Here is a 16,363-nt window from a genome sequence, read left to right on the forward strand (position 1 = left end):
GATCTGCCTAATAATTGGGCACTCAGTGTACAGTCAAATACTAATTTTTTTAAGTTGCGTGAGTTAACATATCCTTTGTGATCATGAAAATTGCACATGTAGTATTGCCATTTGTACAGTATTTCCCTTCATTGCACATCTATACATTCCACTTGTAGTATACATATAATTAATACTTTTTCTGCCCTCTTCTATTTGCACCTCCGGTTAGAGAGTGCATTTCATTGTACTGTACTTATACTTGTTCAATTACAATAAAGTTAAATCTAAAAAGTTAAATAAATAATAAAAAAGGCAATATTAAATGGTCACCACTAATGCATTTTTATTTTAAGAGACATCATTGTCAGTGTTTGTCTCTTAGTAATAAACAAGGAAGTTATTGCTTAAGGAGAAAGGGAGCAAGATATTACATCAGCATCAGGTAGCACCGTTTAAAAGAATGGGGGACAATAGACTAACTAAATAGCCAATTCTATAATCTAACATGATAAATTGTTTTACTTTTTCTTGCTAGTCATTTTTTATTTGTTTTTTTTTGTGGACAAATTTGAACACGGTAATGCTGACAAACCACAGACGATTATGCAAATCATTGCAATTCATTAATTTTATTGTTTGACAGCAATAATTATAACCCTGTTTCCAAAAAGGTTCGGACACTGCGTAAAATGCAAATAGAAACAGAATGCAAAAATTTGCAAATCATTTATCCATATATTTAATTGAAAATAGTACAGAGACAACATATTACACGTTGAAACTGAGAAATATAATAGTTTTTGGAAAAATACATGCCAGCAACGTTTCAAAGAAGTTGGGACAGGGGCATTTTTACCACTATGTTGCATCACCTCTTTAACAATACTCTGTAAGCATTTGGGAACTGAGGAGACCAATGCTGTAGTTTTGAAAGTAAAATGTATTCTCATTCTTGCTAAATATAGGATTGCATCTGCTCAACAGTTTGGGGTCTCCTTGGTCATATTTTTCGTTTAAAAATGTGCCAAATGTTTTTAATAGGAGACAGGTCTGGACTGCAGGCAGGCACCTAGACAATTTTACTACAGAGCCATGCCTTGAAATACCTGCAGAATGTGGTTTGGCATTGTCTTGCTGAAATAAGCAAGGCCTTCCCTGACGACATTGTCTGGATGGCAGCACAAGTTGTTCCAAAACCTGTATATATTGTTCAGAATTAATGGTGCCTTCACAGATGTGCAAGTCACCGATTCCATGTGCACTAATGCACCCCTATACCATCACGGATGCTGGCTTATGAACTGTGTGCTGATAACAAGCCAGATGGTCCCTCTCCTCTTTCATCCATAGGATGTGGAGGAACTTCAAATGTTGATTTGTCAGGCCACAGGACTGTGGCTCCACTTTGCTTGAGTCTGTCTTAAATGCCCTCTGGCCCAGAGAAGGTGGCAGTGGTTCTGGATCTTGTTTATAACAAGTATTTGATACACTGCCGATTCTGCAGGTTTTCCCACTTACAAAGCATGTAGAAGTCTGTAATTTTTTGTATCTTTAACGGTGAGTGACGGAATCTAAAACAAAAATCCAGAAAATCACATTGTATGATTTTTAAGTAATTAATTTGAATTTTATCTCATGACATGAGTATTTGATACATCAGAAAAGCAGAACTTAATATTTGGTACAGAAACCTTTGTTTGCAATTACAGAGATCATACGTTTCCTGTAGTTCTTGACGAGGTTTGCACACACTGCAGCAGGGATTTTATCCCAATCCATACATCCATCCATACAGACCTTCTCCAGATCCTTCAGGTTTCAGGGCTGTCGCTGGACAATACGGACTTTCAGCTTCCTCCTACGATTTTCTATTGGGTTCATGTCTGGAGACTGGCTAGGCCACTCCAGGACCTTGAGATGTTTCTTACGGAGTCACTCCTTAGTTGCCCTGGCTGTGTGTTTCGGGTCGTTGTCATGCTGGAAGACCCAGCCACGACCCATCTTCAATGCTCTTACTGAGGGAAGGAGGTTGTTGGCCAAGATCTCGCGATACATGGCCCCATCCATCCACCCCCATCCATCCATCGTCCGGTCCCCTTTACAGAAAAGCATCCCCAAAGAATGATGTTTCCACCTCCATGCTTCACGGTTGGGATGGTGTTCTTGGGGTTGTACGCATCCTTCTTCTTCCTCCAAACAAGGCAAGTAGAGTTTAGACCAAAAAGCTCTATTTTTGTCTCATCAGACCCCACAACCTTCTCCCATTCCTCCTCTGGATCGCCCAGATGGTCATTTGCAAACTTCAGACGGGCCTGGACATGCGCTGGCTTGAGCAGGGGGACCTTGCGTGAGCTGCAGGATTTTAATCCATGACGGCGTAGTGTGTTACTAATGGTTTTCTTTGAGACTGTGGTCCCAGCTCTTTTCAGGTCATTGACCAGGTCCTGCCGTGTAGTTCTGGGCTGATCCCTCACCTTCCTCATGATCATTGATGCCCCACGAGGTGAGATCTTGCATGGAGCCCCAGACTGAGGGAGTTGACCGTCATCTTGAACTTCTTCCATTTTCGAATAATTGCGCCAACAGTTGTTGCCTTCTCACCAAGCTGTTTGCCTATTGTCCTGTAGCCCATCCCAGCCATGTGCAGGTTTACAATTTTATCCCTGATGTTCTTACACAGCTCTCTTGTCTTGGCCAATGTGGAGACGCTGGAGTCTGTTTGATTGAGTATGTGGATAGGTATCTTTTATACAGGTAAAAATTCAAACAGGTACAGTTAATACAGGTAATGAGTGGAGAACAGGAGGGCTTCTTAAAGAAAAACTAACATGTCTGTGAGAGCCGGAGTTCTTACTGGTTGGTAGGTGATCAAATACGTATGTCATGCAATAAAATGCATATTAATTATTTAAAAATCATACAATCGATTTTCTGGATTTTTGTTTTAGATTCTTTTTCTCACAGTTGAAGTGTACCTATGATAAAAATTACAGACCTCTACATGCTTTGTAAGTAGGAAAACCTGCAAAATCGGCAGTGTATCAAGTACTTGTTCTCCCCACTGTATATGGTAACTTTTTTGTATGGTAGAGTTTTAACTTGCATTTGTGGATGCAGTGACATACTGTGTACATAGACAGTGGTTTTCGGAAGTGTGACTGAGCCCATGCAGTGATTTCCACTACAGAATCATGTCTGTTTATAATGCAGTGCCATCGGAGAGCCTGAAGATCACGGCCACCCAATATACATTTTCGTTTTGGTTTTATCAATACCAAATGTAGCTTTCTTATGTAAAACCACGGAAACAAATATTTTCAAACAAATAAGCAATTTCTTAAACTCAAATGGATATTTTGAAACTAACCAATCAGGATTTTGAGCCCACCACAGAACTGAGACTGCCCTTTTTAAATCGAGCTTAGTGTTATTGGACTTTAGTGTGGAATTTGATACATTTGACCATACATACTGCTAGACAGACTGTAAAACTGGGTTGGTCATAGTGACACAGTCCCAAATTGGTCCAAGTCTTACTTACAAGACAGGGAAACATTTGTCTCCAAGAAAATTAAGAGAGCACTGCACCTTTTTCTTTCCTTTCCAAAAAAGTAGAGTGGTCTCTTAATTTGAACCCTTCTGTTCCTCACTCAAAACCTTCCCTTTTCGACTTTTTTGGAAGGGAAAGAAAAAGGTGCAGTGGTCTCTTAATTTGTTCCGGAGCTGTATATGCTACAGTTGGCTCAAATCATGCAAAGCAACAAACCCGTTTGTCATAATTACGCAGATGACACCCAAATGTATATAGTTCTCTTTTCTGTGACTGTCTGAGACTCACTCTGCCATTGCTTTGAATAAATCAATGGATGGATGTGCTAGAACTTTCTACATTTAAATAAAGACAAAACTGAAATAAATGTCTTTGGTGCCAAAGACAAAAGACTGACAGTCGGTAATTACCTTGACACACTATCCCTTAGGTCTAAAAGACAAGTTGAAAAACTTGGGATAAATATGGAGTCTGATTTTCAAAAAAAAAAAAAAAACTAAAAACGTCTGTTTTCACTAACAAAATCAGCCTATTATCCCCTAAAAACATGTCCAGACAAGATCTAGGAAAATGTATCCGCACATTTATCTCCAGTAGGTTGAACTACTACAATAGCCTCTTTTCAGGTCTCTATACAAAAAACCTCAGAAAATGGCAGTTCATTCAACATTGCTGCTTGAGTTCTAACAAAAACTAAGAAAGCTGAATATATTATACAAATTCTATGATCTGTGTACTGGTTCCCTGTATGTCAGAGAATTGATTTTAAGAAATTGCTACTCGTTTATAAATCATTGAATGGTTCTGGGCCAAGTTATCTCAGACATACTCTCTCAGTATGAACCCTCTAAATCCCTCAGGTAATAAGGACTTTGGTTGAACATATTGATCTTTTAAATTTTAAAATATAAAAAATATTCAAATATTCAATATTCAACTTAATATAGGATTGAATGGGATTTCTTTCAAATTCTAAAGCCCTGATTGTGACATCATCATTTATAACTGCATCATCACTGTGACATCAAAAAAGCAACTGTTGAGGCAGAATTATCTTTGAAATTTTATGCTGAGAAATGTTATTCTTAAATTGCTGCCCTATTTGCCCATGCAGTCTTTCACAGATTGGTGAACCCCTCCCCATCCTCACTTCTGACAGACCCATCCTCTCTGAAATGACCTTCTAATACCCAATCATTTTACTGACCTGTTACCAATTGACCGAATTAGTTGTGTGATATTCCACCATGTTTAGTTTTTGGATCATTACAAACTTTTCCAATATTTTGTTGCCTCCATCCCAACTTTTTTGAAACGTGTTGCTGGCATCAAATATAAGTGCGCATATATTTTTCAAGTAACAATAAAATGTCTCAGTTTCAACATTTGGTACGTTGTCTTGGTACTAGTTTCTATTGAATTTAGGATTTATAATAATTTGCACATCATTATATTCTGTTTTTATTTACATTATATACAGCATCCCAACATTTTTGGAAACGGGATTTTGATAGTTATTTTTTTTGATTAAATTAGAACATTAAATAACAATGTGACTGTTATTCTTAAATTTTTTACAAATAAAATTAAAGTCTAAATAAAATCTATTGTATGATTTTTAAATTAAAGTTACCGGAAACAGTGCTAAACACCACAATATATTAGGTTAAAACATGTATTGAAGGGCTACCGAGATCTGAAAAATGTATGTTGTCATGTTTTGTATTCTGCAAACCCTTCTGTTATGCAGATCACATTATATTTGTAGTCAATGTTGGCCTTGATTGATAGAGCCATTGAATGTCTTTCAGAGATGTTCCTGTCAGCAGATATCTTGCTAAATGCACAAAATGTCAATTATGGTGGGCCTGCACTTTCTACTTTGGCCCAGTCCCCCTTCACTATGGGGGGTTTGAAGAAACTATTTTCTAATATCATAACAGTTTTAGATATCAATATATTGAACATACTTATTTTCTATGTGCCTTTCTTCTTGCTAAACAAACAGTGGCAGGGTGAGCTAAACAAACAGTGGCAGGGTGAACTGACATATTGTTTATTTTGGAAACTGTAGGTTTAGAGGCTACAGTAAGTATAGAGATCTATGTCCAGTAAATGGGGAAAAAAACCATTGCAACTCTTAGTTTACGACAACTTTGGAGCCTAACTATGTTTCATAAGGATCTGTCTTCCTAGACTGTTATTCTGACTAGTTAGTGAACATTTAGTAAAACAAACATTGGCATCAACTAGTAACCATATTTAGTGGTAAGTTGAGAAAGCATGAATTTGTTTTTAAAATTAAATGATATTATATATATTATATTACAATTGGAAAATTGTATTCATGCAGTCACTGATGTTTTCACTCAGCTGCTTTCTCCTGCTGATATCTTGTTGGAAGTCTTTCAACTATAGACTGAAGAATATATTTGCTGATCGCATGTGTCACAGATCTGAACAGCTTTAGATGGTAAATAAATTGATTGTTTATTTGCACATTAACTGAGGGTATTAACTTCCTTTATCTTTTGACTACTAGCTAAATATCTGTGGCAAGCAATCTTCACAATATTCTCTTGTCAAAATGAAATTATCATTGAAAAATAAATAAATAAGGAAAATGTGTAAATGTTGGCATAGAACATCTGTCTTTATCCCTGACATGTATTGTTGGGTTACATTACCTTGTAATTAATACAGTACAATTAAAATGTTCTCCTTCTACATTGAGTTGTGGGGATATTGTATTGATATGACAAAAATGTATCATTGAGAATTTCGTAGAGAATCGTAGATTGTAGAGAATTTCATAAGCTGTGGTGAAATTCCCCTTCATTCTTTCTAATTTCTTACCCTAAAACTATACTATATTCAAAATGTGATGTAATTTTTAAATGGTTAATCGAACATGGATAACCCCATAGTGAGTGCATAATTTCTGGACATAAATGCTGAAAAATATTTGTCACTGTCTAAATAATTTTGCATTTGTGTGCTTTGGAGAGAGTTTAGAGAAGTACCTGTTCCAGGTAGGATACTAGGGCCTCTCTGTTGCCCAGCCACTCTCTTGACAAGACTGATGCCGGAGGGAACTTATCACAGCTGAGTTCGAGAGTTATCTCAAAGCAATTGGTGTAAAGGTAGTTAAAATCCTGCATACCTGTGGAGAGGAACAATACTGTTAAAGTAAAGTACATTGAATGCATCAACATTGCTCTTTATTCACCATAGTTTTTTTTTATATTTGCTAACAAATAATTTGTAACCAATCATAATTTTTTTAGGAGTGCATAAAGTACTTAAAGCAACTACACAGAGTGATGTGCACCGATCAACCATAACATTATGATCACCTGACAAATATTGTGTAGGTCCACCTTTTGCTGCCAAAACAGCCCTGACCCGTCGAGGCATGGACTCCAATAGACCTCTGAAGTGGTGCTGTGGTATCTGGCACCAAGATATTAGCAGTAGATCCTTCAGGTCCTGTAAGTTGCGAGGTGGGGCCTCCATGGATCGGACCTGTTTGTCCAGTACATCCCACAAATGCACAATTGGATTGAAATCTGGGGAATTTGGAGGCCAAGTCAACACCTTGACCTCATTGTTGTGTTCCTCAAACCATTCCTGAACAATTTTTGCTTAGTGGCAGGGCGCATTATCCTGCTGACAAGAGGCCAATGCCATCAGGGAATACCGTTGCCATGAAAGGGCGCACATGGTCGGCAATAATGCTCAGGTAGGTGGTACGTATCAAAGTAACATCCACATGAATGGCAGGACCCAAGGTGTCCCAGCAGAACATTGCCTAAAGCATCACACTGCCTCCGCCGGCTTGCATTCTTTCCATAGTACATCCTGGTGCCATGTGTTCTTCAGGTAAGTGATGCACACCCACCTGACCATTCATGTGACGTAAAAGAAGGGATTAATCAGACCAGGCCACCTTCTTCCACTGCTCCGTGGTCCAGTTCTGATGCTCACACGCTCATTGTAGGCGGTCAGCATGGGCACACTGACTGGTCTGCGGCTACGCAGCCCCATACTCAACAAACAGTGATGCACTGTGTGTTCTGACACCTTTCTATCAGTACCAGCATTCACTTTTTCTATAATTTGAGCTACAGTAGCTTGTATGTTGGATCGAACCACACGGGCCAGCCTTCGCTCCCCATGTGCATCAATGAGCCTTGCCCGCCCATGACCCTGTCGCCGGTTCACTGCTTTTCTTTCCTTGGACCACTTTTGATAGGTCCCTACCACCGCAGACCGGGAATACAACACAAGGGATGCAGTTTTGGAGATGCTCTGACCCAGTCGTCTAGCCATCACAATTTGTTGACAGAATGTCCACCAATTGGACATTCATACAGTTCAGCCACACAAACTTTGAGGACAGAATGTTCACTTGCTGCCAAATATATCCCACCCACTGACGCGATTATCAGTGTAATTTTAATGTTGTGGTTGATCAGTGTATCTTTGCAGAGGATTTGGTCAAAGAAACTAATACAGATCACCCTATCGTGGTGTGGATTATTTATAACAAACCATGTCTTGAGAAAAACCTAGGTGAAAATATAAGTCCTCATAATCAAATTGCTATAGGCAAAATTTGAATCTAAAGGAGTTGAAGCAAAGGGAATATGGTTTGGTTAGGGGGTGCGGATGGATGAGCTACATTACCACAAGCACCCACACTTCATGGGCTATGGGCACAACGTTCATGTTTTTATTTCTCTTTAGATATGTAAATAGGTTTGGATGGGGTTAGGTCAACAGTCACTTCACACCAAATGAGTAACATTTATATTGTGATCCGTCTTAATCTCAATATGTACAGTTGTGCTCATAAGTTTCCATACCCAGGCAAAAATTGTGAAATGTTGGTATTGATTTTGAAAATATGACTGATCATGCTAAAAAAATGCTTTTATTTAAGGATAGTGATCATATGAAGCCATGTATTATCACATATTTGTTTGGCTCCTTTTTAAATCATAATGATAACAGAAATCACCCAAATGGCTCTGATCAAAAGTTTGCATACCCTTGAATGTTTGGCCTTGTTACAGACAAACAAGGTGACACACACAGGTGGAAAAGACAATTAAAGGGGATTTTCCCAAACCTGTGGCTTTTTAAATTCCAATTTGTGTCTGTGTATAAAAAGTCAATGAGTTTGTTAGCTCTAATGTGAATGCATTGGGCAGGCGAGTTACTGAGCTATGGGGAGCAGAACATAACTTTTAAAAGACCTGTGTAACAAGCTAATAGAACTTTATATAGATGGAAAAGGATATAAAAAGATATCCAAAGCCTTGCAAATGCCAGTCAGTACTGTTTAATCACTTACAAAGAAGTGGAACATTCGGGGATCTCTGGATACCAATCCATGGTCAGATCACCCAAAAAAGAGCATGTTAGCATGTTATCAGAAAATACTGGCATACAATTTGCATTCTTCTGCATGAAAGCTGCGCATGGGACGCTCTTGGACATCCCAACCCTCCAGTGGTTACAGCAGAAAAAGGTGAAGGTTCTGGAGTGGCCATCACAGTCTCCTGACCTTAATATCATCAAGCCCCTCTGGGGAGATCTCAAGTGTGCGGTTAATGCAAGACGACCATGACCTGAAGGCATTTTGCCAAGACAAATGGGCAGCTATACTACCTGCAAGAATTCGGGGCCTCATAGATAACTATTACAAAAGATTGCACGCCGTCATTGATGCAAAAGGGGGTAATACACAATATTAAGAACTAAGGGTAAACAGACTTTTGAACAGGGGCCAGTACATTTTTTTCTTTGTTGCCATGTTTTATTTTATGACTGTGCATTTCTATTATGACCTACAGTTGAATGTGAATCCCATAAGGAATAAAAAAAAACGTGTTTTGCCTGCTCACTCATGTTTTCTTTGCAAATGGTGCATATATTACCAATTCTCCAAGGGTATGCAAACTGTTTAGCACAACTGTATGTTTCCAATAAGGAGAATCTATTATTATTGTTAGTATTATTAGGGTTCCTCCAGTAAGAGTAACCCTATTGTAATTGTCTGTACTATTAGGGGTTCTCCGGTAGGAGGATTGCTGATTAACTCAAAAGGTGCCAGGTAGAAAATACTATAACTTCACACCCTGAAAAAATAGACCACCAGTAACTACCAAACAGACACTCACCCTGGTTCCTCCACCAGGAATGCTACAGTACACGATTAAATTTGCTATTTTCAAAATTATGTAATTTCCACCCCGTTTGACTTATGGTGTTGCATTTTTGTGAACCTGCCTCATTCCCCACGAGGAACAAAAAAGCCTCAAGATCCCATAAAGTCTGCCAAGAAGGATTTTTCTGTATAGTGAAAAATTTGCCAAAACCTACTAGATGTTTAAACTTTTATAAAACCGGATTGACCTGCCTTTTGGCATACAGGTGTCTCATTCACTCCTTAAATTGATTCTGGGAATAAGAGATATCTTGCAAGATGGCAGAGAAAATAGCTGATTACTGTACAATATATCCATACAAAATCTTCATATCTGCATTGCTTTGTGGAAAAATAACCTACACACTTCATATTCATAATGTATTTTGCTACCACCCCCATATCACACTGTTTGCATTTGTTTGTTGTTATCTCAAAAGATGGCGAAACGGCAGACGAAAGAATTCTGACCATTTTCAACATAAGCTAATGCTAATAAATGCCTTTAAAACTCTTCTTCTCCTGAACTGTACATCAGATTAACTCGCTAGAAAAAGTCTAGACAAGGTGATAATGAAACTAGTTGCTATGTCCAGGAATTTAGTGAACTATGAATTCACAAATTGAGTCACTTATGCTAACTCCAATGGCCACTACAAATTACCTTAAAATCAACCGGTAGTCCAATTGACCTGACTGAGTACAGGTGTCTCATTCAGTTAGGTAAGGAAATAATTGATCGCTGACACAAGATTTGTTATTTTGGCTGTTTACCAAACTATATTCAAGTTACAGTTAAATAGGATTTACAGCTCTTTAAAATGTATCCCCTCTTTATGAAGGGACCAAAAGTAATTAAACAATTGACTCAAAACCTATTTCATGGACAGGTGTGGGCTATTCCTTCATTATTTCTTGATCAATTAAGCAGGTAAAAGAGTTGATTCCAGGTGAGGCATTTGGATTTGGAAGCTGTTGCTGTGAACCCACAACACGCGGTCAAAGGAGCTCTCAATGCAAGTTAAATAGGCCATCCTTAGGCTGCAAAAAAAATATCTTAACAATAGCAGGAACATTAGGTGTGGCCAAATCAACAGTTTGGTACATTCTAAAAAAGAAAAAAAAAACACACTGGTGTACTCTGCAACACAAAAAGGCCTGGACGTCAAAGGAAGACAACAGTGGTGGATGATCATAGGATCCTTTCCTTGGTAAAGAAAAAACCTTTCACAACATTCAGCCAAGAGAAGAACACTCTCCAGGAGGTAGGCATATCATTATCCAAGTCTACCATAAAAAGAAGACTTTCAAGAGAGCAAATACAGAGGGTTCACCACAAGGTGCAAACCATTCATAAGCCTCAAGAATAGAAAGGCCAAATAAAAAAAGCGAGCCCAGTTCCTGAACTGCATTCTTTGGACAGATGAAACTAAGATAAACCAGTACCAGAAGGATGGGAAGAAAAAAGTATGGAGAAGGCTTGGAATGGCTCATCAGAAGCATATCAAATCTGTGAAACATGGTGGAGGCAGTGTGATGGCATGGGCATGCATGGCTTTCATTGACAGAAGACAGAAGCAGCCGGATTAATTCTGGTTCTGGGTCGAGCAGTTACCCTAATGATGGCAGAGTTTGCTCTTATAAAGGACTGGGCTGAGATGCGAAAGTGTTTCTTTAATTGCGCTGATTTCGTGAGGGAGAAAGATGAATGGTTATTTTTTCAAAAGGGCCATTTTCAGTGACCTAAAATTTGTCGCCGAAAATCCAAAACGCATAGAAATATATCTGTATACATGTGGACTAGGCCTTAGGAAATGTGTCATGTTTTCCAGCATCAGTAGCTGATCTATGTTCAGTGGCTAAACTAATCCACTGTTTTCAATAAATTGCTAATATAGGCAGATATTTGGTGGAATGCAACGTTGCCATGCTTATTTCATTAAGAAAATAGCTAACGACGCTAACGTTAGTGATAAATGATGATGACGTTAGCTAGCTAGTAAAGTTAGCTAACTGAAATATGTTTAACTTGCCTCAGTTTAAGCTAACGCTAGTCCATCTAAAATCATTCTGGTGACATGAACATTGTGTTCAAGCCTCAGTAGATAATCCATGCTCAGGAGTTAAGTAATTTCTCTGTTTTCATTTGTTTCAAAGATTCCATTTCAGACGGAGGGCTAAACTTATTAATAGCACATTTAAATTGCAGCCATGGCAGTTCAATTAAAAGGAAATCTGAGTTGTAATTAAACAACATATGGGTAGGCTATATGACATGCCCTACCAAAGTCAACATATTTTTACAGTAAGGATATAGGAGGGTATTTTCTAAACAAAATCTGGAATGGTACTAGTTGTATTGTTGCCACCTGTAATATTCTGTTGATCATCAAAATTAATCAACATTAATATTAATAGACATACATACACCTTTGAAAAAAATACTATTCTGCTCCCATCATTATCTTATGACAAGGAAAAGGTTATTATTGAATAATTATTTAATTATTTAATATGCTCTGTGCTGGGGAAGACTGATGAATTTCCATTCAGTTATATTTACCATACAATTATACTACATTTATTATGTTCTGAAATATTCACCCAACTACCTAATAACATTGTTTGGTGCTTAAGGTGTTTTACTGCCCTGATAATGTCAGACTTTTGAAGTATCCATATATATTTGATGCAGAAAATTTTATTATAATACCAATTGAGATAAATGTCCTGAACATTATTGCAATGTAACATGCAAGTAAATTCAGTTCAGCCAAACAGTGGTGACATAACAGCTACAACACAATATATTTTGTTCATTGTCATTACACTTGGTACACATGATCAGGGTTGTCATTTTACTTTTATGAATTTGCTGTCAACAAAGCAGACTTCATCTCAGGCAATGCTGCCCTTCAATCACTTGAATTTCTGGCCCTGATGGAGACATAGATCACCCCAGAAAAAACTGCTACCCCTGCCACCCTTTCTTCATCAGGTCGACATGGCGGTGGCAGGTATTCTTATCTCTCCAAAGTGGAGATTCTCTCTCTTTCCACCCCCCCTTTCCTTATCCTCATTTTAATTCCATGCTGTCACTATCAGTAACCCACTAAAGCTTATCATTCTTGTAATCTATCGCCCTCCAGAGGCATTAGGAGAGTTCCTAAATGGGCTTGACACTTTGATAAGCTTATTTGAAGATGATGGCTCACCACTCACAGTGAGAGGTGACTTTAACCTTTCAACACTTGTCTTTGATAAATTTTTGTCAACATCTCATTTTACACTCCTTTAGGCAGGCAATGCGCCACGAGATACTGTAACCCAGTTGATCTTATTGCAACAATGCTCAGAGACTCCTGGTCTCTGATCATTTCTTTGTCTCATTCTCTCTCCCTCTGTCTTCTAACCCTGCTCAACTCCTTCCCAGATAGTAATGCGTTGTCACAATCTTCGTTCCCTCTCACCCTCTACTCTCTCCTCTTCTATTTTATCATCTCACCTTTCAACCAACTATTTTTCCCTTCTGTCTCCTGAGTCTGCCCCCTCAATCCTACTCTCCTCTCTTTCCACCTCTTTCAACTACCTCTTTTCCTTGTCCTCTCGGCTAGCCCGGCTTCTTTCTCCCACTCAATGGCTGACTTGCTCACTGAGAGATAACAGAAAAGGGCTGAAGGCTGCCGAGCGAAGGTGGAAGAAAACAAAACTTCCAGAGGACCTATCATCCTTTCATTCACTTCTCTCTACCTTCTCTTCCTCTGTTTCTGCTGCTAAAGCCAATTTCTATCACAAAATTTCAAGCATCTGTCTCTCACCCCAGGAAACTTTTCCACCTTTTCCTCTCCCCTAAATCCTCCCCCTCCTCCACCTCCTTCTTCCCTATCGGTAGACAACCTTGCTAACCATTTCTAAATTAAGGTTGACAAGTTTTGCTCCTCTTTCACTCAACCTGTTCAAACTTCTTTCCCCACAGTGAGTGAACTACCTTATTCCTTGACCTCTTTCTCTCTCCTCTCTTCAGACAAAGTCCTGCATCTAGTGATGTCTTGGCATTCGACAACCGGTCCTCTTGACCCTATCCCTTCCACCCTTCTCCAGACCATCTCTGTAGTCATTTCACCCTACCTTACTTTCCTCATCAACTCCTTCCTATCCACTGGATGTGTTCTCTCTGTCTTCAAGTCAGCTGGTGTCACGCCTCTCCTCAACAAACCTGCCCTTAATCCATCTGATGTCCAAAACTACTGACCGGTATCCCTTCTTCCTTTTCTTTCTAAAATGCTTGAGTGTGCTGTTTCTAACCAACTTTCTTCTTACCTGTCCCAGAACAATCTTCTGGACCCTAATCAGGGGCCATATTCAAAACTTATTTTATCTTACCACTAGGAGAACTCCTAAACAACAATAAAAGTTGCAAGCTAAAAGTTTCCTCTCTGTCAATCGGCAGTCACTGAAAATTTTAATATGCAAATAGCATTGCTCTAGGCCATCTGCCCCATGGCTATAAAAGCAGTGCACACACCCCAATCTGCCTCCCTTCTTTCTTCACGAGAAAGTTTATTTTCATGCATTTAGGTGATTTTCGACAGTCAAGGATGACTTCATCGTCTACTGCCGCTGGAGCGGCGTCTCCGATGACGGCACCCCGGCCACTGACTTCTGTGTCAGCCTGTGGCTGCGACGAGCTGGACCCGGCCTTAGACAGGCACACTCTGTGTTGTGCGTGTCTGGGGCCGCAGCATGCTCGTGAGGGTGCCAAGGAGGAGCCAATTTGCACTGCCTGCGCCGTTCTCCCGTTGCCAGTGAGGATGGAGCGGCTTGCATTTTTCGCTGAGGAGGTCCCACTCGCCGATGTCCTCTGTCTCCTCGATGAGGAGGACTCCTTTCAGGAGTTGGGGGCGTCGGCTGAGAAGACCGGCCCGGTGATGGCTCCGCCTACCCCTGGGACTGCTCCCTCCCGCACGGCTGAGTGGGTGCGGCGGCGTTCCAGCTCTTCTTCCTCGTCCTGCTCGGAGGAGGACGTCGCCACCCCTGTGGACAGGGGTGCTGACCCCCTGGCAGTGAAGGAGGACTTCGCTGCCATCTCTGCCGCTGCACAGCGCCTGCGCATCCCCATGCCGGTGCCGGCGCCAGAGGAAGGGGATGACCTTTTTGAGGCTGCCAGATGGACGTGGGCCCGCAGCCCGGCGCCGATGGCAGCACCGGAGGTCCCCTCTCTGCACAAATACGCAGAGGAGGCGTGGGGCGCACCTTTTACGGCTAGGGGGACTGTAAAGTCCCACCTCGTCTTCATGGCCGTGGAGGGGAGGTTGGAGTCCCTGAGTAAGGGCATTCCGTCTCTGGAAACCTCTCTGGCGTCCTCGCTGGTTCCGGGCCTGAGCACCTGGTCCAACAAGAGCCCCACTCTGCCTTCTGTGAGGGACCGTCTCTCCGCCAGCCTGGTGGAGAAACAGTATGCCCTTTCCGTGCAGTCCCTCGCGGCCTGCAATAATGTGGGTCTTCTGGCTGCGGCTGTGGCCAGGAAGATGGCGGGCCGCACCTCTCTGTCCCCGGCGGAGATCGGCGAGGTGGAGCGGGCTTCGGCAGCCATCCTAAAGCTGACCCAGGCCAACACCCTGTCGGCTGGCAGGGTTATGGCGACATCGGTGGTTCAGGTCTGGCACCTGTGGTTGGCGCTGACGTCCCTGAAGGAGCCGGAGAAGGTTCCTTTCTTGAATGCTCCACTTCAGGAGGACGCCCTCTTTGGCGCAACGGTCACTGAGGCCCTGGTGTGCCAGAAGAGGGAAAGGGAGGAGCGTCTCCGTTTGTGGCCCCTCTTGCCTGTCCCCTCCTCCTCGACAGCGTCCTCTGTTCCTGCTGAGACCTCACGGAAGCCAGGGGGTCGCCTACGCCGCCGGGCTCAGCATCACCGTGCTAAGACAGCAGGGTCGACAGGAGATGCACAACGGGAGATGAGGGAACCTAGGGTCAGCTAGGCTCAGATGCACTTTCTGCCGGGGCCTCTGTCTCCTTGGTTACGGCTGTAACCAGTGGGGAGGAGGACGGCTCGACTCAGGTGTCACATGCGTCGTCCTCTCACTTTCGGGGGGGCCCCGCCTTGGGCGGGTTGGCTGTTTATGGACAGCTCTCCCGCGGCGGTCGGGGCAGAGGACGCATACAATCAATGGCTGACCACGGCCCCTCAGCTGTGTGCTCGCCCGCTCTCTCTAATCTACTCAGAGTGGCGTTGGCTGTGCACTCTGCCGGGGTGGCTGGACATGACGCTGAGAAAGGGGTACGTGCTGCAGTTTCACTGCCAGACCCCCCCCCCCCCCCCCCCCCCCCCGTTCTCGGGGGTCGTGGAGACCGTCATGACGTCTCCGGTGAAGGTCGCGGCCCTACAGTGGGAAATTGCAGACCTTCTGGAAAAGGAGGCGGTGTTCCTGGTCCCGTTGGGGCAGAGGGAGAGGGGGCTCTACTCCCCTTACTTCCTGATCCCCAAAAAGATGGAGGGCATGCGACCGATTCTGGACCTGCGCGTTCTGAACAAATGCGTGTCAAAGCGACCGTTTCACATGCTCACGACAAAGCGTGTCCTGGAATGTGTGCATCCCGGGGATTTTTTTGTGTCAGCA

The 16,363-nt window shown here is 41.7% G+C and overlaps 1 protein-coding gene across 1 annotated transcript in view; it reads right to left on the minus strand.

Annotated features, from left to right (window-relative positions):
* cpn1 (carboxypeptidase N, polypeptide 1) overlaps positions 1-16,363 on the minus strand; it is a 91,165-nt gene that overhangs the window by 13,362 nt on the left and 61,440 nt on the right. The window contains exon 6 of the mRNA XM_010897570.4: positions 6,556-6,695. Within this exon, the coding sequence (XP_010895872.1) occupies positions 6,556-6,695 (140 nt within the window). The remainder of the gene's footprint in view (positions 1-6,555; positions 6,696-16,363) is intronic.

The sequence above is a fragment of the Esox lucius genome, chromosome 5, assembly GCF_011004845.1.
Source record: "Esox lucius isolate fEsoLuc1 chromosome 5, fEsoLuc1.pri, whole genome shotgun sequence".
NCBI lineage: Eukaryota > Metazoa > Chordata > Actinopteri > Esociformes > Esocidae > Esox > Esox lucius.